This window comes from Aquarana catesbeiana, linkage group LG07, assembly GCF_042186555.1.
Source record: "Aquarana catesbeiana isolate 2022-GZ linkage group LG07, ASM4218655v1, whole genome shotgun sequence".
Taxonomy (NCBI): Eukaryota; Metazoa; Chordata; class Amphibia; order Anura; family Ranidae; genus Aquarana; species Aquarana catesbeiana.
The window spans coordinates 21,215,175-21,236,895 of record NC_133330.1 but is presented as its reverse complement, the minus strand read 5'-3'; the positions used below and the strand labels follow the sequence as shown (position 1 = coordinate 21,236,895).

The window sequence follows — 21,721 nt, the reverse complement described above, 5'->3', positions numbered from 1 at the left end:
AGGGGGGATTCTATACTAATGGGGGTCTGCACTGAGGGGGGATTCTATACTAATGGGGGGTCTGCACTGAGGGGGGATTCTATACTAATCGGGGGTCTGCACTGAGAGGGGATTCTATACTATTGGAGGTTGGCACTGAGGGAGGGATTTTATACTGATGGGGGTCTGCACTGAGGGGGGATTCTATACTAATGGGGGATCTGCACTGAGGGGGGTTCTATACTAATGGGGGTTGGCACTGAGGGGGGGATTTTATACTGATGGGGGTCTGCACTGAGGGGGGATTCTATACTGATGGGGGAGTCTTCACTGAGGGGGGATTCTATACTAATGGGGGGGTCTGCACTGAGAGGGGGATTCCATACTGATGGGGGTCAGCACTGAGGGGGGGTGTATGTACTGATGGGGGATCTGCACTGAGGTGGGAGGTTGATACTGATGGAGGGGGATCTGCAGACTCTGCACTGAGGGAGGGTGTCTGTACTGATGGGGAGTCTGCAATAAGGGAGGGGAGTCTGTACTGAGGGAGGGGGTCAGTACTTAGTGGGGGGGTCTATACTGTGGAAAGGGGGTCTGCACTGAGCGGGGGTCTGTACTGATGGAGGGGGGGTCTGTACTGAGGGAGGGGAGTCTTTACTTAGTGGGGGGGTCTATATTGATGGAAGGGGGTCTGTACTGAGGGAGGGGGGCTATATTGATGGAGTGGGGTCTGTAGTTAGTGGAGGGGGGGTCTGTACTGAGGTAGTTGGTGGAGGGGGGTGACACCTATTTTTTCTGCACCGGGTGACACCAACCCTAGTGACGCCACTGTGGACACCCATATCTGAGAGTGGGAGTGGGTGAGTAGTTTAGCAAAGGACAGTGGACATGGAAAAGCAGACAGCGAAGTCCCTCCCACCCATGCCAAGCGGCAGTCGATCCCCGCATTTCCCACCATCAGGTCCTCATGTTGACTGAATGGAACCATTTCACAATAGAGCCCTGTGCTCAGGGGTGAGAACAAAGTAATTCCAGTAGAACCAGGTCCTCATAAGTTTGTTGGAAAAATCCCTGCTAGAGGAGACTAGATCTTACATCCTCCTAATTTCTATTATTGTGGTTAGCCATAATGATATGGGTGAGGCCTGTGGTTGTCTCCACATCTCTGGGATATAACTCTTGGAGGTATTGACCAGGTGTGGTAGCGTTGATCTTCTGTAGGTTTTCCTAGGTATGATTTTGTTGTAGGAGAAAAATTGTCAGATGAATAATTTGGAGATGGAAATGGAAACCTGTCCCAGAAGAGTCTAGGAATGAGCAGAATATATGTAAGATGCCCCCGAACGTTTGCTCCTATCTCCAGCAAGTATTCTGGGTCATTTGGGATGCATGGTGTAGTAATTGGGGTGTCTTGTACCATTACCAGGTGAGGATTTTAAATCCAGATTCCTGGTATTTTGTGCAAATAGAGTTTTTAAGTAAAGAACAGGATAGTCACTTTACGTTCATGTGTAAATTTTTTGACAGGGAGTTGAATAAATTGGACTTTTACAAGATTGTGTGTCTAAGGGGTTTTGTTTCATCGCACTCCCTCTCAAACGTTGTAAGGGGCTTGTGAAAGACAGTGACTCAAAAGATAAAAAAGTTTTGGACATTTGTCATGTTTGAAAAAAGTCCAGTCATGCCAAGAATGAGTCTGCTACCATGTGATTTAAGGGCCAATTTTCATGGGTTATGAAATGATGGGCCCTATAGGTCTTTGAGTGAAGCCGTTTTTTTTTAATTGAGCATCTTCAACTTCTGTTGGGAAAGCTGGGTTTCCCGGAATAGGGAAGAGGGGAGACGAAAAAGGTGAAGTTGTCAGAAACCATGAAATCAGACCGAGACAGAAGTACAGTTAAATCACACTTGTTTAATAATAAAAGTAAAAAGAACAAACGTAGTCAAAACAGCCAAAGTTCAGTAACCGGAATGGATAGCCAGCCAAGCCAGAAGTCAGGGATCAATGTAGTGGAACAGCAAACAGGATCCAGAGCCAGAAGGGATGTCAGCAAAGCCAGTCTTTAAACAGGAACACAGAAGATGTTTCTTGTGATGTTGACCAAGGCGAAGGCAGAGCTCCTCTGGACTGGACAGCTTAAGTAGGCAGGACTGACAAGCAAGATATCAACAACAGCTGAGTAACTGTGGAGAGAGATGGGAGCTGGCAATTAGCTGATAGCTTAGCGGCCAGCTCAGAGAAGGATGGGCTGAGCCCAGCCCTGACAGAAGTGTCCTCACTAGGGAACATTTTTGACAAATGGCCCAGTTAGTGCCTATAGTGGGGGGGTTTTAATGTTAGGAGGGATTTTATATGCGCACCAAGGAAGATTTTTGCACCAAGGGGATAATGTAGGCTGCCTGTTCAACAATAGTGTGCTCATAGAGACACCAGTCACCAGCCAGGCAGCTTGGTAGATGAAAATGTCTGGCATTGTGATGCCTCCATGACTCTTGTGAAGTCTTGGCATATTCAACAACATGCTAAGACTTCACAAGAGTCATGGAGGCATCCTGATGCTCAACACTAGTGACTGATGCCTAGAGGAAAGGTGTACATTACGTCTAATCCCCCTAGACTTAAGTTTCCCATAAGTCTAAGCTCTAGGGGGTTTAGGGGCCCAGAGAAATATTCTGCTTAGAAGGTGGTATATGAAGAACTTGTAGTAAGGATAAGATAAAGGGAGGGGGTGTTCATTTTCAGGATACTAACTCTCCCAAATCATGAGGCGTTGCCTGTATGCCAGCGGGTAAGGTCTTGTTTGATTTTATGGTGTAATGGAAGGAAATTTTCCAAAGTCTGGGGAGAGGTCCCATGGAATTTCCCGAGTACTTTATGTTGGCTTCTGTCTATTTGAAAGGGAAATTGGCCAGTAGCCATTGAAATATCCTGGAAGGAATAGAAATGTGTAAAGCTTCTGATATTCTGATATATTTTGTCTGTAAATTAGGGAGTAAAATGTCTAGGTTAGTTATGAAAAATAAAAGATACCTTTCCATATTCTGTGACCTTCTGTGGTATTGGAGTGCCAATTGCTGGGCCAGAAATGTCTTGGTGGGCCCCAATTTATCATAGGAAGGGTTTTAATGTCAAAATAAAAATAAGGAGGGAAAAATGGACATTTCTAATAGGTGCTGATGGATAAAGCCTGGGGGACAGCAGCCGCCATCAGCCATACCCGCCTAGGGGACAGCAGCAGCCACCAGCCATACCCGCCTGGGGGACAGCAGCAGCTAGCCAAACCTGCAGAAATCCAAAAGTGAATATTGAGGTCAGTTTTTAATTAAAATCAAAACAGCAATGGGCATATATGTTTTCTACACTGGTACACTACACTGGGCAGCTTTCAAATGGATCCACAGGTGCAGTGCAGTCATAAACTTATGCTTTCAGGAAGTGCACCACACCTGCAAGATATAACAGAATTCTATGGCCAAGTGCAGCTAACCCGCAGGAAAGCCACAGGTGCGGGTAAACCGCAGCGCATCAGTGTGAAAGCAGCCTTAGCCCCCTTTCACACGATCAGTCCAATTGGGTCTGCCTGTCTATTTTTTTAAGGCGTACCCAATCTGACCCTCTATGGAGCGGCAGATGTAAACGGATTTGTGTCCGTTTGCATCCACCTACCTCCAATCCACTAAAAAAAAAAACAATAGGGGATCTGTCCCCTTCTGGATGGGCAGATAGGATTGGAGGGCTTTGTCCGTGTCTGCTCGGCCTATGCAGAGTGGACATGGACCTGTCATCCACCCACTCCGCTCATTGTGGCCCACGACCGGTTACCAAGTCACTTAAGTGGCCCTCGCACTTCAAAAGGTTGGGCACCCCTGCACTAATGTATTATGAGTTGTAGATATAGCAATTTTTAGCAGGGATTCCCTGAGACTGGAAAGTTATTTCAAGGGCTCCTCTGTCTTGAAAAGGCTGGTCCAGGACATAATTTTCTCCTTTAGTCAGATGTTTTCGTGTCTGTTCCATAAACATCCAATTCATTCAGTCAACGGCCTTTATGGCATTAGTTAATAATTTTAATAGAGGTATAAATGTGGACCAGGTAGTGTGTATTACATACAAGACTGCTGATGTTATCTTGGGCCTCTCTGGTAGGTACAAAGCGTGGTTGGTCCTGGTGGATGATGCCCTGGGCAGGTGCCATGAGCTTTGTAACTAAAGTTTAGGGTAATTTCACATTGTTCCTTGGTAGCAGCAATGAAAGGAGTCTTCTCCTTTTCCAATAAGAAAGAGATGTGCCCTCTGGCAGTCTTGTGTAAATTTTGGCCCTTCTTCTCTAATCTTCAGGAAGTGGGGTGAGTGGGTGTTAACACGTAATATGGAAGAGTAAACCAGACGGGGCCTGGAGCTTTTCCTGTTTGGATTTGAGTTATAGCCGCTGGGAATTCTTCTACATTGTTGGGTTTTCTATAAAGTTTATTGCATCGTTTTTAAGGTGTGGTAATTTTGTGTCAGAAGGTGTTTGTTAATCTTCTCAGTAAAGTGGAGGTTTCGAGATTCCAGTACATGAGGTTTAAGGTTGTAGAAGGAAGTGGAGTTGTTTTTCAATATCTCGACTATACAGCGGATAAAATAAGTATTAAACACGTCACCATTTTTCTAGGTAAATATATTGGTAACAGTGCTATTGACATGAAATTTTCACCACTTTGGTAACAACCCATACATACAAAGAAACCAAAACAAAGAAGATCAGAAATGAAGTTATGTGTAATAAAATGGAATGACGCAGGGAAAAAGTATTGAACACGCAAACTGAAATTTAATACTTGGTACAAAATCCTTTGTTGGTAATGACGGCTTCAAGACGCAGGCTCTTGTATGGAGAAACTAGTCGCATGCGTTGCTCAGGTGTGATTTTGGCCCTTTCTTCCACACAGTCTTCCAATCTTGAAGGTCCTGTGGGCCTCTTCTATGAACTCTGATCTTTAGTTATTTCCATAGATTTTCTATTGGATTCAAGTCAGGTGATTGGCTGGGCCATTCTAGCGGCTTTATTTTCTTTCTTTGAAACCAATTGATAGTTTCCTTGGCTTTGTGTTTGGGGTCATTGTCTTGCTGAAATGCCCACCTTTGTTTCTTCATCATCCTGGTAGATGGCAGCTCATTTTTATCAAGAATGTCTTGATACATTTTTTCATTCATCTCTCCTTCAATGATATGACGTTTGGCAGTACTGTATGCTGAAAAACAGCCCCACACCATGATGTTCCCACCTCCAAACCTCACAGTTGGTATGGGGGGTGTTTTTGGGGTGATGTGCCATTTGACCTCCAAACATGGGGTGTATTATGGCATCCAAAGAGTTCCATTTTGGTCTCATCTGACCAGACAATATTCTCCCAGTATTTCACAGGCTTGTCTAAATGTTATGCACCAAACTTTAAACGAGCTTCAACATGCTTTTTCTTCAGCAATGGAGTCTTGTGTGGTGAGCGTGCATACAGGCCATGGCGGTTGAGTGCATTACTTATTGTTTTATTTGAAATAATTGTACCTGCTATTTCCAGGTCTTTCTGAAGCTCTCCACAAGAGGTCCTTGGCTCTCGGACAACTCTTCTGATAATTCTTTTCAGAAATCTTGCGAGGAGCACCTGGTCGCGGCCGGTTTATGTTGAAATTATATTCTTTCCGCTTCCAGGTTATGGCCCCAACAGTGCTCACTGGGACATTCAGAACTTTAGAAATCCTTATGTAACCAATGCCATCAGTATGTTTTGCAACAATAAGGATGCAGAGGTCTTGAGAGCTCTTTGCTTTTACCCATCATGAGATGTTTCTTGTGTGACACCTTGATAATGAGACACCTTTTTATAGGCCATCAGTTGAGACTGAACCAGCTGATATTAATTTGTACTGATAAGGGGCAGGAGTGCTTTCTAATTACTGATAGATTTCAGCGGGTGTCTTGGCTTTCCATGCCTTTTTGCACCTCCCTTTCTTCATATGTTTATTACTTTTTCCCTGGGACATTCCATTTTATTCCACAAACAGTGAGGGAAAAAAGTATTTGATCCCCTGCTGATTTTGTACGTTTTCCCACTGACAAAGAAATGATCTGTCTATAATTTTAAGGGTAAGTTTATTTTAACAGTGAGAGACAGAATAACAAAAATATCCATAAAAACACATTTCAAAAAAGTTATAAATGAGTGAATAAGTATTCAATCCCCTATCAGCAAGATTTCTGGCTCCTAGGTGTCTTCTATACAGGTAACAAACTGAGATTAGGAGCACTCTCTTAAAGGGAGTGCTCCTAATCTCAGCTTGTTACCTGTGCAAAAGACACCTGTCCACAGAAGCAATCAGATTTCAATCTCTCCACCATGGCCAAGACCAAAGAGCTGTCCAAGGATGTCAGGGACAAGATTGTAGACCTACACAAGGCTGGAATGGGCTACAAGACCATTGCCAAGAAGCTTGGTGAGAGGGTGACAACAGTTGGTACGATTATTCACAAATGGAAGAAACACAAAATAACTGTAAATCTCCCTCGGTTTGGGGCTCCATGCAAGTTCTCACCTCGTGGAGTTTCAATGATCATGAGAACGGTGAGGAATCAGCCCAGAACTACACGGGAGAATCTTGTCAATAACCTCAAGGCAGCTGGGACCATAGTCACCCAGAAAACAATTGGTAACGCACTACGCAGTGAAGGACTGAAATACGGCGCCGGCAAGGTCCCCCTGCTGAAGAAAGCACATGTACAGGCCTCTCTGAAGTTTGCTAATGAACATCTGAATGATTCAGAGGAGAACTGGGTGAAAGTGTTGTGGTCAGAGGAGACCAAAATCAAGCTCTTTGGCATCAACTAAACTTACTGTGTTCGGAGGAGGAGGAATGCTGCCTATGACCCCAAGAACACCATCACCACCGTCAAACATGGAGGTGGAAACATTATGCTTTGGGGGTGTTTTTCTGCTAAGGGGACAGGACAACTTCACCGCATCAAAGGGACGATGGACGGGGCCATGTACCATCAAATTTTGGCTGAGAACCTCCTTCCATCAGCCAGGGCATTAAAAATGGGTCGTGATGGGTATTCCAGCAAGACAATGACCCAAAACACAGGCAACAATGGAGTGGCTCAAGAAGAAGCACATTAGGGTCCTGGAGTGGCCTAGCCATAATCCCATAGGAAATATGTGGAGGGAACGGAAGGTTCAAGTTACCAAACATCAGCCTCGAAACCTTAATGACTTGGAGAGGATCTGCAAAGAGGAGTGGGACAAAATCCCTCCTGAGATGTGTGCAAACCTGGTGGCCAACTACAAGAAACGCCTGACCTCTGGGATTGCCAACAAGGGGTTTGCCACCAAGTACGTCATGTTTTGTGAAGGGGTCAAATACTTATTTCACTCATTAAAATGCAAATCAATGTATAACCTTTTTGAACTGGATTTTTCTGGATATTTTTGTTGTTGTTCGGTCTCTCACTGTTAAAATAAACCGACCATTAAAATTATAGACTTATCATTTCTTTGTCAGTGGGCAAACGTACAAAATCAGCAGGGGGTCAAATACTTTTTCCCTCACTGTAACTTAATTTCTGAACTTATTTGTTATGGTGTCTTTGTATATGTGGATTGTATGGGTTGTTACCGACATGTGGTGAGAATTTCATGCCAATAGCACCTTTAGAAATATATTTACCTAGAAAACAGTGACGTGTTCAATACTTATTTTACCCGCTGTAACCACTTGCCTACAGGGCACTTTCACCCCCTTCCTTCCCAGACCAATTTTCAGCTTTCAGCGCTGTCACGATTTGAATGACAATTGCGCGGTCATGCAACACTGTACCCCATATGAAATTTCTATCATTTTTTTTTCACATAGAGCTTTCTTTTGGTGCTATTTAATCACCACTGCGTTTTTTTTTGTTGTTGTTGTTGTTGTTGTTAAACAAAAAAAAAAAAAAAAAAAAAAAGGACAGAAAATTTAGAAAAAAACATTTTTCAGTTTGGTATAAAATTTTGCAAACAATTAATTTTTCTCCTTCGCTAATGTGCGCTGATGAAGCTGCACTGATAATCAAGCCCCGATTATCAGTGTAGATGTCCCTTTAACATAAGCCACTTATCGGCTCTCTTCTCCCTTCCTCACGCTGTCAGCATGAGGAAAGGAAAGCCGATAACCAGCTTGTGTTTACATCGTGATCAGCCGTCATTGGACACTGATCCTGTGATCAGCAAAGGACTCAGCGATCAGAGAGCGCTCCGCTTACGCCCCCTGTGGTGTGCGGGCGGCATGATCACAGGACCTCACCCTCCAGGCAAAGTATGCCTGTGCTGTAGCCGTCTTTTAGCTATAGCGCAGGCGGGAAGGGGTTAATACGATCAGCAACAACTACAGTGATAAAGACAATCCTTCCCAATCGCAAACATGTATTTTGTTCAAATTATGCTGGCAGACTGTAGCTCCTCTTTAAAGTGGTTGTAAACCTCTGAAATAAAATAGGAACAAAGCATATCCCTCTATAATGTGTACTTGTTTCAATCCAGTGCCATTTCGCTCTGCTGTCTCCTTCCTCTGCTAGCAGCATTACTTCTGACAGGTTATGCAGACACCAAGGGATCCAGGACAGGGGAGGGGAGCTCAAGCACACAGCAGGTGATTGATAGCATCAGCTGTCCCTAGGTGTGTGTGTGTGTGTGTTTCTTCCATGCAGGTCTCAGATTACACTCAGCAACCTGCTCTATGCTGTGCATTGTGTGACATCAGATCTCCACCCAGACCTGCTGGAGCTGAGAAATGCTGTTTAAATTCTGGACTTTGAGCAGCTGTAGAGGAGAGAGGGATTGCAAACAGGTACAACCTATGTGTTTTATCTCTGTGTATCACCTGAGGCCAGCCACTTTCACTGGGTATATGTAAGGGTTTACCACCACTTTAACTTTAAAGTTTTATACAGAATTAAGACACAGGAAATCAGAGTATTTTTTTTTTATATTGGTTTTCATGTTGTATACAGAACGGTAAAGTCCTGACTTCGGAGAGTCATTCTATTTAAACCTGCAATAAAAAACTATGACAAAAGGATATACATGTACACAAATAACTCATCAACACAGAAGAATTATACCTTGAAGTTTCTACATGTCACCCTACCTGGCAGTGATACAAGGGAAGTTTAAAACAGAATTCTGCAGAAAACAACAAAGCTAATGTTGGGTAGGTGGCGATTAGGAGACATGCAGTGCCCTCTGGGTCCATACTAGAAGGGCCCCAGAGTTCTGCCTATATAAAATATTAATATTTTAAGTAATTAAAAATAAAAAAAATATACATATATAGTATGTATGTATGAATAAATAAATATACCTTCCCATAAGAGAAAATATTAACAGTGCTTTACAATGGATTGCCAACCATAAGTGTGATTTATAAAAGCCAACATATAACATTAAACTCAAAAGGTCATAGTCCACAGTATCTGTGAAGCATGTAAACAAGCTAGTGCGGCAAGTCTTTATGATGATGGATCATGTATGCAACAGAAGGGTTACGATCCAAACTTTGATTCCTCCCCAGTGCACCATTTGTCTGACTCTACACCTTCACCGCGTCACCTCGTGATACGCCCCTTTGTGTATATGCTCACCAGAGGTAAAAGTTAGATATGCCTGTGATATCTCTCCCAGGGAGTTCTAGCTATAGAGACAATTTGGGGTCCAGGTTTTTTTTTTTTTTGTCAAAACTTAATTGAACAAGCCAAAGTTAGAAGCCGATTGGCTACCATGCACAGCTGCACCAGATTTTGTACTCTGTAGTTTTAGTAAATCAACCCCCAATGTGTTCTGTTCAGTAGTGATGCACATGTGCATTAAAACTATACAGTGCCTACGTGACTAGTCATGTAACTGGGTTTACCTCAGCAGTTGTTCAGCAAGCGTAGGGACTACAGTGTTTGACATAGAGGCGGACATTAAAGAAAAATCGAATAAACCCACAGTCACATCAAAAACTTTCAAAATGACTCCAAAAATATGTTCTAAATTATTATAAAACTATTTTTGGGTGCTAAACTTTAAAAAAAAAAAAAATCATCATGAAAATCGCCATATGATGCTAGGTTAAAATGCGCTTTTTTTTTGCTTACATGACACACACATACATATATCCTCCTAAAAAAATAAAAAGATATACAGTCTCCTTATAGTTATAACGTCACATATGTATTATAATAATTATTTTATCAATTAAAAAGTTTGTATTTGATGGATGCAAAAAATCCAAAAATCAATCTTTCAGTATTTTTTTTTTCTTCAAAAGACATTATTCATCCTCTGTTGTTCCAGCTCAACCCCCCCCCCCCACCCCCCCGCGGGGACAATGAATCACTTTGTCCCATTTTGACTGGTGCTGTGAATGCTGAGCTGGTGTTGTCAACAGCTCGCCCCCTCATTCTACCCCCCCACCACTGTATTGCCCCATACATACGGTCGGACATTGATCAGACATTCCGACAACAAAATCCATGGATTTTTTCCAACGGATGTTGGCTCAAACTTGTCTTGCATACACACGGTCACACAAAGTTGTCGGAAAATCCGAAAGTTCTGAACGCGGTAACGTAAAACACCTACGTCGGGACTATAAACGGGGCATTAGCCAATAGCTTTCATCTCTTTATTTATTCTGAGCATGCGTAGCACTTTGTGCGTTGGATTTGTGTACACACGATCGGAATTTCCGACAACGGATTTTGTTGTCGGAAAATTTTATAGCCTGCTCTCCAACTTTGTGTGTCGGAAATTCCTATGAAAAATATGTGATGGAACCTACACATGGTCGGAATTTCCGACAACAAGGTCCTATCACACATTTTCCATTGGAAGATCCGACCGTGTGTACGGGGCATAAGGCTGGTCTGCGTGCCAGGTGCAGGTCTTTGTGTTCCGACACAGGGATGCACAGGTGTTGGTGCTGGCTATCCATAGAAGTCTATTGGGACACATGGCTGCACGGACGGAGCTGCTGTGTCCCAATACAACATGCGGGTGCGTGTGGGTGCAGGTGCCCAAACGCACACAGTGTGAATTCAGAGACCTGCATGTCATATTGGGACACAGCAGCTGTCAGCTCCTGCGGCACGCTGCTGACAACAGGACTGTTAATTGTGAGACAATGGCTTAGCGTTGTCAGTCAGCAGCAGAAAGTGTTGTTATTGGCTGGATCCCCATATAAGAAACTTTGCTACAGAATTTACGAAAAATTATGCTTAAGAAAATTGTATATAAGGAGAGACGATCCAAAACACAACAGAAAACAGATTTTGAGTTTACAAACACTTTAAACAAATAATAGTCTGCTGATGAGATATGCACCGTCAGTAATACATCTCACAACAACCCTCCCATGTGACTGCGCTGACCAGAGAAAAACACTAATTTCTTCTGGGACAACTTACCGGGAGGTGGGGCCTCAGATGCTCTTCCCATTGGTCAACACGGTCACATGGCTGCATTAACCAATAAGTGCTTGCCCTTAAAAAGCTATATGATGGATACTCAACTCCAGGGCCTTTATAATGTGCTTTACCGGCAGCATGGGGAGATTGAAGTAGTTCAGGAACCTTTTCTAATGAAGTAGTTCAGGAACCTTTTCTAGAGCGACTTCAGTAGTGCTAAAACTGCTCTCATTGGCTAACATGGGATTTCACGTTTTACGCAACTTGGGGTCTCACAGGTCGTATCCGCAGCCTTTCGCAGAGATGTGAATGTAGGGGAACTGATCAAGCTGAAGTAAGAAGCGGCTTGGTTACTATGCACAGCTGCTTCACTTTTAGTAAATTCCCCCCCATTATGTTAAAAAAAAATATTACATAATGTTTTCTCTCCATAACCTCGATTAAAACAGGACACCAGTTTAAGTAAATTAAAAATGGCCAGCAATAAAAAAAAATAAGAAAAAAAAAAAATGAAAAAATGAAAAAGCAGTCTTCAATCTGGTGTGGTCTTTCTGCCACTAGATGGCTCTGGGCTGCCTGACGGCCCACTTCCTCTGAGCTTGGGCTGTCATGGACACGCCCCCCCTAGGGAAATGTCGTCAGGTTGGCCTAGGCTCAGAGTATCACTGCATCGAATGGAGATGTGTAGTACAGCAGTAAACTCCGCTCTGCCACTGGAGACGACAAAGGATTTGTGATGTCACCGGACCAGCCAGCCTCTTGGAAAAACAAGGTGGGTATTTTTTTATTTTTTTTAAAGAGCGGGGGAGGGGGATTTAAACTGGAGTTCTGCTTTAAATATACCTGCTTGGCTCTGGTTGAGAATCCAGTGCTGCCATTGGCTGCTGGCAAGCAGATGATACAGGCAAACTATGGAAGGAGCAGGAATGTGCCAAGTCTATAAATGCCACAGTGTTAGATCAGCGGATTCCTCAGTGGTCCCAGAACTGGCACATTTCAGAGGGCACCAATCTTCCCCAAATGTGAGTTCTGTATCAGGGATAGTGGCACCACAAAGTCCAACCATATCCGCGGTTCAGGAGCCCTCTATGCCCTTTACTGTATCCCAGTCCAGGAGACCACTCACACATTTTCTATGTCGTTTTGCTCCCAGAAAGTATACGTTAGTCGCCGTAAGTCCCTTCCCAAACTTGGTGGGTTTTCCAAGTCATCGTAGAGGGACGTCACGATTTCCAGCTTCCTGTAGTCTTGAGGTTTCACTAGCCTTCGGACCATCTGGAGACAGAGCTCTTTCAGGGTAAAAACTGAAGGGGGAAAAAAAAAAAAAAACACAATATAATAATTCTGGGAATGCCTAAAGTTGACAATATGGATGGAGATGTGTGTTTTACTCACTTATGCCCTATGCAAAAGTGTTTACAAAGTGACAGTCGCAGCTGTAACTTTGAGGTGTCTGGGAGGAATGGCGCCCCATTGTTGGTACCACTGGGAGGAACGGCGCCCCATTGTTGGTACCACTGGGAGGAACGGCGCCCCATTGTTGGTGTCAGTTGGAGAAAATGATGTCTCATATCAATGGGAGGAATATGCCACAGGGGACTGATAAAGGCAAGCTGCCGCATCCGGCCCCTGTGCCAGAGTTTGGAGACCACTGGTCTAGGCGCTCTTTTCTGTTCTCCTCGCTCTCCATACATACAATGCAGGGCCAGTTGTCCTGCATTGTATGTGATGACATTAGAGAACCGGAGGGACAGTAAAGAAAGCAGCTTCAGGTACCGGTCACACAGCATGAAGGAAGCCTGCAGGGGCACAAAATGAGGTATTATTGGTTATTCTTCTTCCCTTATGTCAGCATTTAACCTTTGCAGTTTGGGGGAAAACTTGGAGTTACTAAATAGAACTCTGCAATCATGGAACTTGCCGATTGGCAGCTCTAGCTCTGATTTACAAGAGGTGTGTTGGAGCGCTGCAGAGACACCACTGCTTCCATAGGGAGAGAGCAAGGACCCTGCTCTGCCGCATATTGCCGGCCTGGGATGGGGGATCACATGCAGTGTTGTATGTAGAATGACACGTGTTCAGTTACCTGGCAGATAGATGTTCACAGCCGGCGCCGGTCCGTTCTCATAGGGGGTCGGAATGTATATTTCCTGCTCGTTTACCAGCATTGCCACATCCGTCTCCGCTTCACGGAACAACCAGATATGGTCTGCAAGACAGAGGGAGAAGAAAAACCCCATTAGACTTACCGGTAACGGTATTTCCAGGAACCTTCCAGGACAGCTACTTGAGAGATTATTGGCTCCGCCCTCTACAGGAAACAAATCAGATACAATTTAAATGGCCCCTCCCTTTCCTCTGACCCTCAGTTGTTTAAAAGATCAAGTAACCCCCACCAAAGGTGCACTCGGCAGAGGAAAAAAACAGAAACCATAAAAACACACCACCACCAGGTAAACATGGTCAACCAGTGAAAAAATAGAATAGGGTGGGAATATAGATGCTGTCCTGGAAGGATCCTGGAAATACCGTTACCGGTAAGTCTAACTGGAGTTTTCCCCCCCTCACCTTCCAGGACAGCTACTTGAGAGGATAAGCAAGATTTTATACCTTAGGGAGGGAAGACAGCCTAAAGCACTTTCCTACCAAAGGAAAGGTCCTTGCTGGAAAGCATCTGAACTCTATAATGCTTGACAAATGCATGAGGGGAGGACCAGACGGCAGCTTTAGAGATTTCTTCCCATGAAGCCCCCGCTCTTTCTGCCCATGATGTGGCCATGGATCTCGTTGAATGGGTCCTAATTCTAGAAGGAGGGATGCGACCCGACGCTTTGTATGCCTCACAGATAGCTCCCCTAATCCACCTAGCAATAGAACTTTTAGATGCTTTGGACCCTTTCTTTGGGCCACTTAACAAAACAAACAGTTGGGAGGAACTCCTAAACCCACTGGTCTTTTCTAGATAAAGCAGAAGACACCTCTTTACGTCTAAAAGACCAAACCTTTCCTCTTCCGCATTTTTGGGAGAGGTGCAGAAACTAGGAAGGACTATCTCCTGAGACCTATGAAAGTTGAAACAAACTTTGGGTAAATAGAGAGGATCAGGTCTACTCACTACCCTGTCCTCTAGAATCCTCAGGAAGGGGTCTTTACAGGAAAGAGACTCTAGATCAGAAATCCTTCGAACTTACGTAATAGCCAAAAGGAAGGACAACTTCAAAGAAATCATTTTCAGGGAAGCCTCATGCAAACGCTCAAAAGGAGCCCTTGTTAGTGCATTTAATACCAATGACAGATCCCAGGGAGGAACATGTTTGATGACCCTGGGAGTATGTCTAGATCTGGCTGAAAGGGACCTCCTGACTAAGGGATCTTCCGCTAGTCTTCTCTCTGTTAAGATAGGGCAGCAATCTGAACCCTAAGGGTGCTGACAGAGAGCCCCTTTTCCACTCCCCCCTGCAAAAAATCCAATATACAGGGAGTGGAAAAAGAATCTAAACCAGTTTTCCTTTGCCAGGAAATAAAAGTTTTCCAAACTTTCCCATAGATTCTTCTTGTGACCAACTTACGGCTGTCCAGGATAGTTTGAATAGCCCTCTCTGGACACCCCTTTAACTGTAGGATGCGCCGCTCAGCCTCCAGGCCGTCAAATGGAAGGTCTGAGGGTTTGGATGAAACACCGGTCCCTGATGGAGCAGATCCTTCCGAACTGGAAGGGGCCAGGGAGGATACACAGATAGGGCCTTCAGAGAGGAGAACCAACTCCTCCTGGGCCACCAGGGGGCAATCAGAACAACTTCTGCCCTGTCCTGAATAATTTTCCGAACCACTAGGGGTAAGAGGGGAAAAAGAGGGAAGGCATAAGCCAGAGTGAAGTCCCACGGGAAGGACAGAGCATCCGTCCCCAAGGACTCTGTTTCTCTCTCCGGAGAGAAGAACGCCGGCAGTTTCTTGTTGAGACTGGAGGCAAAAAGATCCACTGTGGGGAGACCCCATCTTAGCACCACCTCCTGGAATGTGCCTTGATGTAGTTCCTAACCGCTGGAACTGATGCTCACCCTGCTCAAATAGTCCGCCAGCACATTTTCTGACCCCTTGATATGGACTGCCCTTACTGAAGTGACATAGATCTCCACCCAGGACAGAATCTGCTGTGTTAATGACAGAAGCGATTCTGAGCGAGTGCCCCCTTGCTTGTTCAGGTACGCCACTGTTGTGGCATTGTCTGAAAATATTAATAGGTCTTTTGAATAGACCCCCTCTTCCAGAGATAGAAGTGCTTTCCTCACAGCCAGAAGTTCTCTAAAATTTGAGGAGCAACCTGCTTCCTCTGGCAACCAGGCTCCCTGTGCTTGCCAGTCCTGTGAGTGAGCACCCCAACCCCACAGACTGGCGTCTGTGGTAATTTTTACCTGGGAATGTTGTGTGCAATCCTTCCCTCTCTGCAGATGTTCTCGCTGCTCCCACCAGGCGAGATCGAGAAAATTCCCTTCTGGTAGTTTTACCAGTTGATCCAGAGAATCCTTCCTGCGATCCCAATGGAGTAAAAGAAAAGCCTGAAGGTGTCTGCAGTGCAATTGGGCCCAAGGCACCCCTGGAATGGCCGCAGTCATCAGACCCAGCAACTGCATAATCTGCCGAAGGGAGGTCTGAGGGAGCAGCTTGAAGGCCTGCACAGAGAGAAGAATTTTCAAAATCTTTTCTTCGGGAAGAAAAATCTTTAGGGCAACAGAGTCTATTAGATAACACAGGAAAAGAATGCTCTGTGAGGGTACCAGGCAAGACTTTTGCTGGTTGACCTTCCACCCTAATTTTTGAAAAGTCCACAAAACCAACTGTAGGTCTTGAACAAGAGACTCCTTGTCTCGAGCAAAAATAAAAAAATCATCTAGATATGGGACGATCGATACACTTTGAATCCGAAAAAAGGCCATGACTTTGGCCATGATTTTTGTAAAAATCCTTGGTGCTGCCGAGAGACCAAAAGGAAGGGCATTGAACTGCCAGTGAGATGGCTCGTTTCCCACGAGAACTGCAAACCTGAGGAACCTTCGGTGGCTCTGGCAGATTGGTACATGAAGATAAGCGTCCTGAAGGTCCAGGGTCACCATGAAGACCTTTGGCAACAACAGATTCCTTACCGAATAAATGTTCTCCATTCAGAAACGTCTGTAAACTATGTATTTGTTCAGGTCGCTTAAATTCATGACCATACGAAAGCCGCTGGAATCTTTCTTGACCAGAAAGACGCGAGAATAAAATCCCTGGAACTTCTGAATTTCTGGGACAGGAGAAATAACTCCCTCTGTTTCCCATACAGAAATCAAATTTAACATGGCTTGCCGTCTCTCTTGGTCTCGGCAGGTGGGCAAGAAAAAACTAATGGGGAGGAAGACTTTTGAATTCCAACCTGTAACCCTTTTCCAATGTTTGAAGGATAAAGGAATTGTTGGAAATCTCTGCCCATTCCTTGATGAAATGGCACAATCTTCCCCCTACCCCGGCGTCACTGGGTATTTTTGGAAAGGGCTGAAGGAGCAAAGGCAGCCCCCCCTTTTTGTTTGTCTTTGTTAAAGGACCATTTCTTTTTAGTCTGTTGCCTGTTGGCTTTAAAATTAGCCATGTTTTGGAAGCCACAAAAAGGCCTGTTATTCTGGGGCATATTCCTTTGGGAAGAAATGAATCGTTTACTTTTCTAAGAGGAACGAGCTAAGACCTCTTCTAAGGAAGAACCGAACAAGAGTTTGCCTTCAAAGGGAATGCCACAGAGCTTATTTTTGGAAGGTCACCTTCCCAAGATTTAAGCCAGATAGCTTGCCTAGCTGAATTAATGAGAGCAGAAGCTCTGGCTGCGGATTTCACTGAATCTGCTGCTGCATCAGCTAAGAAGGCGACTGACTTGGCAATGAGTGGGAGGGATTCCCTAATCTCTTCTTTGGGGGTGTCAGATGAAAGAAGATCATCCAGACGCTGAACCCATGCGTCTAAATTTCTAGCCACACAGGTGGATGCTACCGCCGGGCCTAAAGAAAAAGCTGAAGCATCCCAGGCCCTATGCAGCAATGAGTCGGCCTTTCTATCCATTTGATCTTTAGGGACCCCAGAATCTTCGAAAGAAAGATCTGATCTTTTGGACACCTGCGACATAGGGGCATCTAATCTAGGACACTTAAAGAAAACCTCCTCAAATTCAGACTGAAAAGGAAATCTCCTTTTGCGTCCCCTGGATTGGAACGACCTTTTTTTCAGGTTCTCTCCATTCAGACAGAATCATGTCCCTAAGTGACTGGTGTACCGGAAAAGTTTTTGATTTCCGTCCCTGTAGGCCCCTATATATTTTATCCTGTACAGATTGGGCTTGTTGTGGCATCTCAATCTGCTCTGAGGTATATATTACTTTTAGTAGTTCATCAATATCCTCAACTGGAAAAAGACACTTAGATGAGCTACCTGTATCCTCCTCTGATGCAGACTTTTCATCAGAAGAAGAAACTGGATTCTCACCTTCTTCCAGATCAGAGGTATCGCGTGAACTAATAGTCTCAGATACTAACAAGGGAAGGGACCTGGCAGAGTTTGAAGGGTCTTGGGCTATGGGTGTAGATCAGGGGTCTCCAAACTACGGCCCTCCAGTTGTTCAGGAACTACAATTCCCATAATGCCTAGTCATGTCTGTGATTGTCAGAGCTTTACAATGCCTCATGGGATGTGTAGTTCCGCAACAGCTGGAGGGCCATAGTTTGGAGATCCCTGGTCTAGATGATGAAGAGCCTAGACTAGTAACCCTGTCATTAAGTGACCGAAAGGAGTCCACTACCTCCTTCATAGAAGTCATTAACTCCTTAAAAGAGGAAGACTCTGAACTAGCTCTGGGTGGAATACAATCCTCACAAAATAGCCTTTTATAACTATCAGAAAGCCTGGCCCTACAGTTCCCACATTTCTTCTTCACCGGTTTGGCCTAGAAAAAAAATCAGAGACAAGGACCATAAATAAAAAGGTTTCATACAAAAAAGTCCCTTGATGTAGAGCTATCCAAAGACAGGGGCTTACCCTTGGGGGCAGAATGGGACCCGGATGCTGCCGCTGGTTCAATACGAGCGGATGCTCCATCCTCGGACCTGTCCTCAAGCTCCATGAAGCAAGCGGAGAACGGCCGTAGAGAAGACTGCTGCTGTACTGAAAAACTGCACGTAAAATGGGGTTTTTAGCAGACTATTCCCCTGCAGCATGTCCTCAGTGTCTCCACGCCATGCTTCTTTAGAAAATTCGGCGCCTGGAAGTGCGTCATGTGACTTCCGGTTCCGGCGCCATCTTGCCGCGTCACCGGAAGTCCTCCTGACGCCATCTTGGTACACCGAAATGAAGCATTTAGGAGGACACAGTTCCACACAGCAGAGCTGGGGGAAAAATGGAAGGGAGTTTCCACCACTCACATAGGCAAGTAACCCTTAGAAATAGGGAACCCTTCTGGTACAGGTTATCATTTAGGACTTGGCCACAACTAGTCCTGGATGAAACCAGAGAAGGGGGGTCCACCAACCAGTTACCAGACCTTAAAGCGGGATTCCGGCCTAAAAAAAAAAAAAAATTAAAAGTCAGCAGCTACAAACACTGTAGCTGCTGACTTTAAATAAGTACTTACCTGTCCTGGGTGCCCGCGATGTCGGCCGCCCGAGGCCGACCCGTCCCTCGGGTCCCGGCACCGCCATCCTAGGTAAGGGAAACAGGCAGTGGAGCCTTGCGGCTTCACTGCCAGTTTCCTACTGCGCACGCGCGAGCGGCGCGGCACTCTGTGAATGGTCCCGTGGTGTTCTGGGAACACACACAGTTCCCAGAAGACAACGGGGCTGCTCACCGAGGAGTAGAAGACGCCGCGGAAAAGGAAGAGGCAGATTAGCGAGACTGCCTAGCAACAAGGGTTTAGGCAAGTTTAAAATGTATTTATTTTTTTTTTGTAATTTTTTTCAGGGTGGCCTTCCACTTTAAGAAAACAAAAAATGTGTCAGTGCTCCTGGAGGGTCTGGAAGCACAAAACAACTGAGGGTCAGAGGAAAGGGAGGGGCCTTTTAAATTGTATCTGATTTGTGTGTAGAGGGCGGAGCCAATCATCTCTCAAGTAGCTGTCCTGGAAGGTGAGGGGGGAAAAGAGGACTGAAGAGCTGAATAGTCGCACCGGATGACCGCTGTGTAGTCTAATGGCGGGTACATACTCCATGCAGGAGAGCGTCCAGCATGCCTGCCAACTCTGCTCATAGCGCCCTAATATTGATATTTGCTGCCTGTGTCTCAGTGGGGAGATTTCCCCTAACTTCTTGTCCCAGACACACAACAGGGAGTGAGAGGAGATCTCTCCAAAGTGAGATGAATTCCCATTGTAGGCTCACACTGGCAGCAGTCTCAATCACTTCTCTGAAAATCGATCCGTGGCGAGTCACTCTGCAGGTGGCAGCAGGGCAGTGGCTTCAGGAGGGCGAGTCTGCAGGTGTGCCACAATAGGAGGCGGCTTCCTATGGGGGGGGGGGGCACTGAGAGGAGGAGGAGCCTGGAGCACCTGTGAGGGACCCCCCCTTTCCCAACAGGGGTACAAGACCAGACCCCCCTCTTCACCCCAGGAGTACAAGACCAGACACATTTCCCCCCTTCCCCCCCAGGGGTACAAGACCAGACACCCCCCCTCCCCCCAGGGGTACAAGACCAGATCTTCCCCCAAGGGGTACAAGACCAGGATTTGCCCCCAGGGGTACAAGACCAGGATTCCCCCCCCCTCCACCCCAGGGGTACAAGACCAGATTTCCCCCCAGGGGTACAAAACCAGATTCCCCCCCCCTTCACCCTAGGGGTACAAGACCAGACCCCCCCTCTTCCCCCCAGGGGTACAAGACCATATCCCCCTTCCCCCCAGGGGTACAAAACTAGACCCCCCCTTCCCCCAGGGGTACAAGATCAGATTCCCCCCTCTTCCCCCCAGGGGTACAAGATCAGATTCCCCCCTCTTCCCCCCAGGGGTACAAGACCAGATTTCCCCCCAGGGGTACAAGACCAGATCCCCCCCTCTTCCCCCCAGGGGTACAAGACCAGATTCCCCCCTCTTCCCCCCAGGGGTACAAGACCAGATCCCCTCTTCCCCCCTGTGTACAAGACCAGATCCCCCCCTTCCCCCCAGGGGTACAAGACCAGATCCCCCCTCATACCCCGGTAGGTGTTCATCATCCGTCCTGTCCCGGGTGGGATGGCCGGGTAGGGCTGCGGCTGCCCCTTGAAGTCGATCCATATCGGCAGCACCAAGCGGGGGCTCCGGTTACAGAACACCACCTGGATGAGCTGCCGGCTGTTGAGGGAGCGGAGAGTACGAAGGGTGGGAGGCGGCGAGGAGACCTCCTGCGGCATCCCGAGGCTTCGGAGCTCTTACTAGGCCGGAGAAGCGCATCACCATAGCAACCGGAAGCTGCACGTACGCAGCGCCCGACGTCACAAGCTCTATGCGCTTTGGCCAAGTTTTGCGTCTGACGTCAAACGTCGCGCTCCATGCTCAGGAATAAAACGTCACGCGCCTCGCTTGGTGTAAGGAATTCTGGGAGTTGTAGTAACCCAGCAGCCAGAAGGTGGGCGGGGCAATCTCTTAAAGTGCCACTCCAGATTGTTTAACCACTTGTCTACCACGCAGATTCATAATTTTTCTTTCCACACAAAGCAAAATCAGCTTTTTTTTTTTTTTTTTTTGCTAGAAAATTATTTATGCTACTTAAAGAACTGTATATTTTCTGAAAGCAGGGGCCCTGGAGAACAAAAGTTGCAATTTTTTTTTATGACACACGATATTTGCACAGCTATTCGTCAAATGCAAACATTTTTTGTAAAGAATGCATTAAAATAACTTTTAGTACACACAAGAACAACGTAATACCTTGACCAGGCCATTTTTTTCGATACAGCACTTCGTTACTTTAACTGACAATTGGGCGGTCGTGCGACGTTGTGCCCAAATAAAATCGATGTCCTTTTTTTCCCCTCAAATAGAGCTTTCTTTTGGTGCTATTTGATCACCTCTGCCGTTTTTATTTTTTGCGCTATAAAAAAAAAAAAAAAACGACAATTTTGAAAAAAAAAAATATATATTTTTTTTACTTTCTGCTATAAAAATAATAAAAAAATATAAAAAAAAAAAATCAACTATCTTCATAAAATTTAGGCCAATATGTATTCTGCTACATGTTTTTGGTAAAAAAAAAAAGCCCAATAAGCGTTTATTGATTGGTTTGCGCAAAAGTTATCAC

General features: G+C 45.5%; 1 protein-coding gene across 1 annotated transcript; it reads right to left on the bottom strand.

Moving 5' to 3' along the window:
• Window positions 1-8,962: 8,962 nt before the first annotated feature.
• On the bottom strand, window positions 8,963-20,942 carry VHL (von Hippel-Lindau tumor suppressor). The gene is made up of 3 exons (XM_073591740.1): window positions 20,639-20,942; window positions 13,531-13,653; window positions 8,963-12,748 (listed from the first exon to the last, which is right to left on the bottom strand). Exons 1-3 carry the CDS (start codon window positions 20,832-20,834, stop codon window positions 12,567-12,569), a joined length of 501 nt encoding a protein of 166 aa, XP_073447841.1. The 5' UTR covers window positions 20,835-20,942; the 3' UTR covers window positions 8,963-12,566.
• Between the last annotated feature and the right edge of the window lie 779 nt (window positions 20,943-21,721).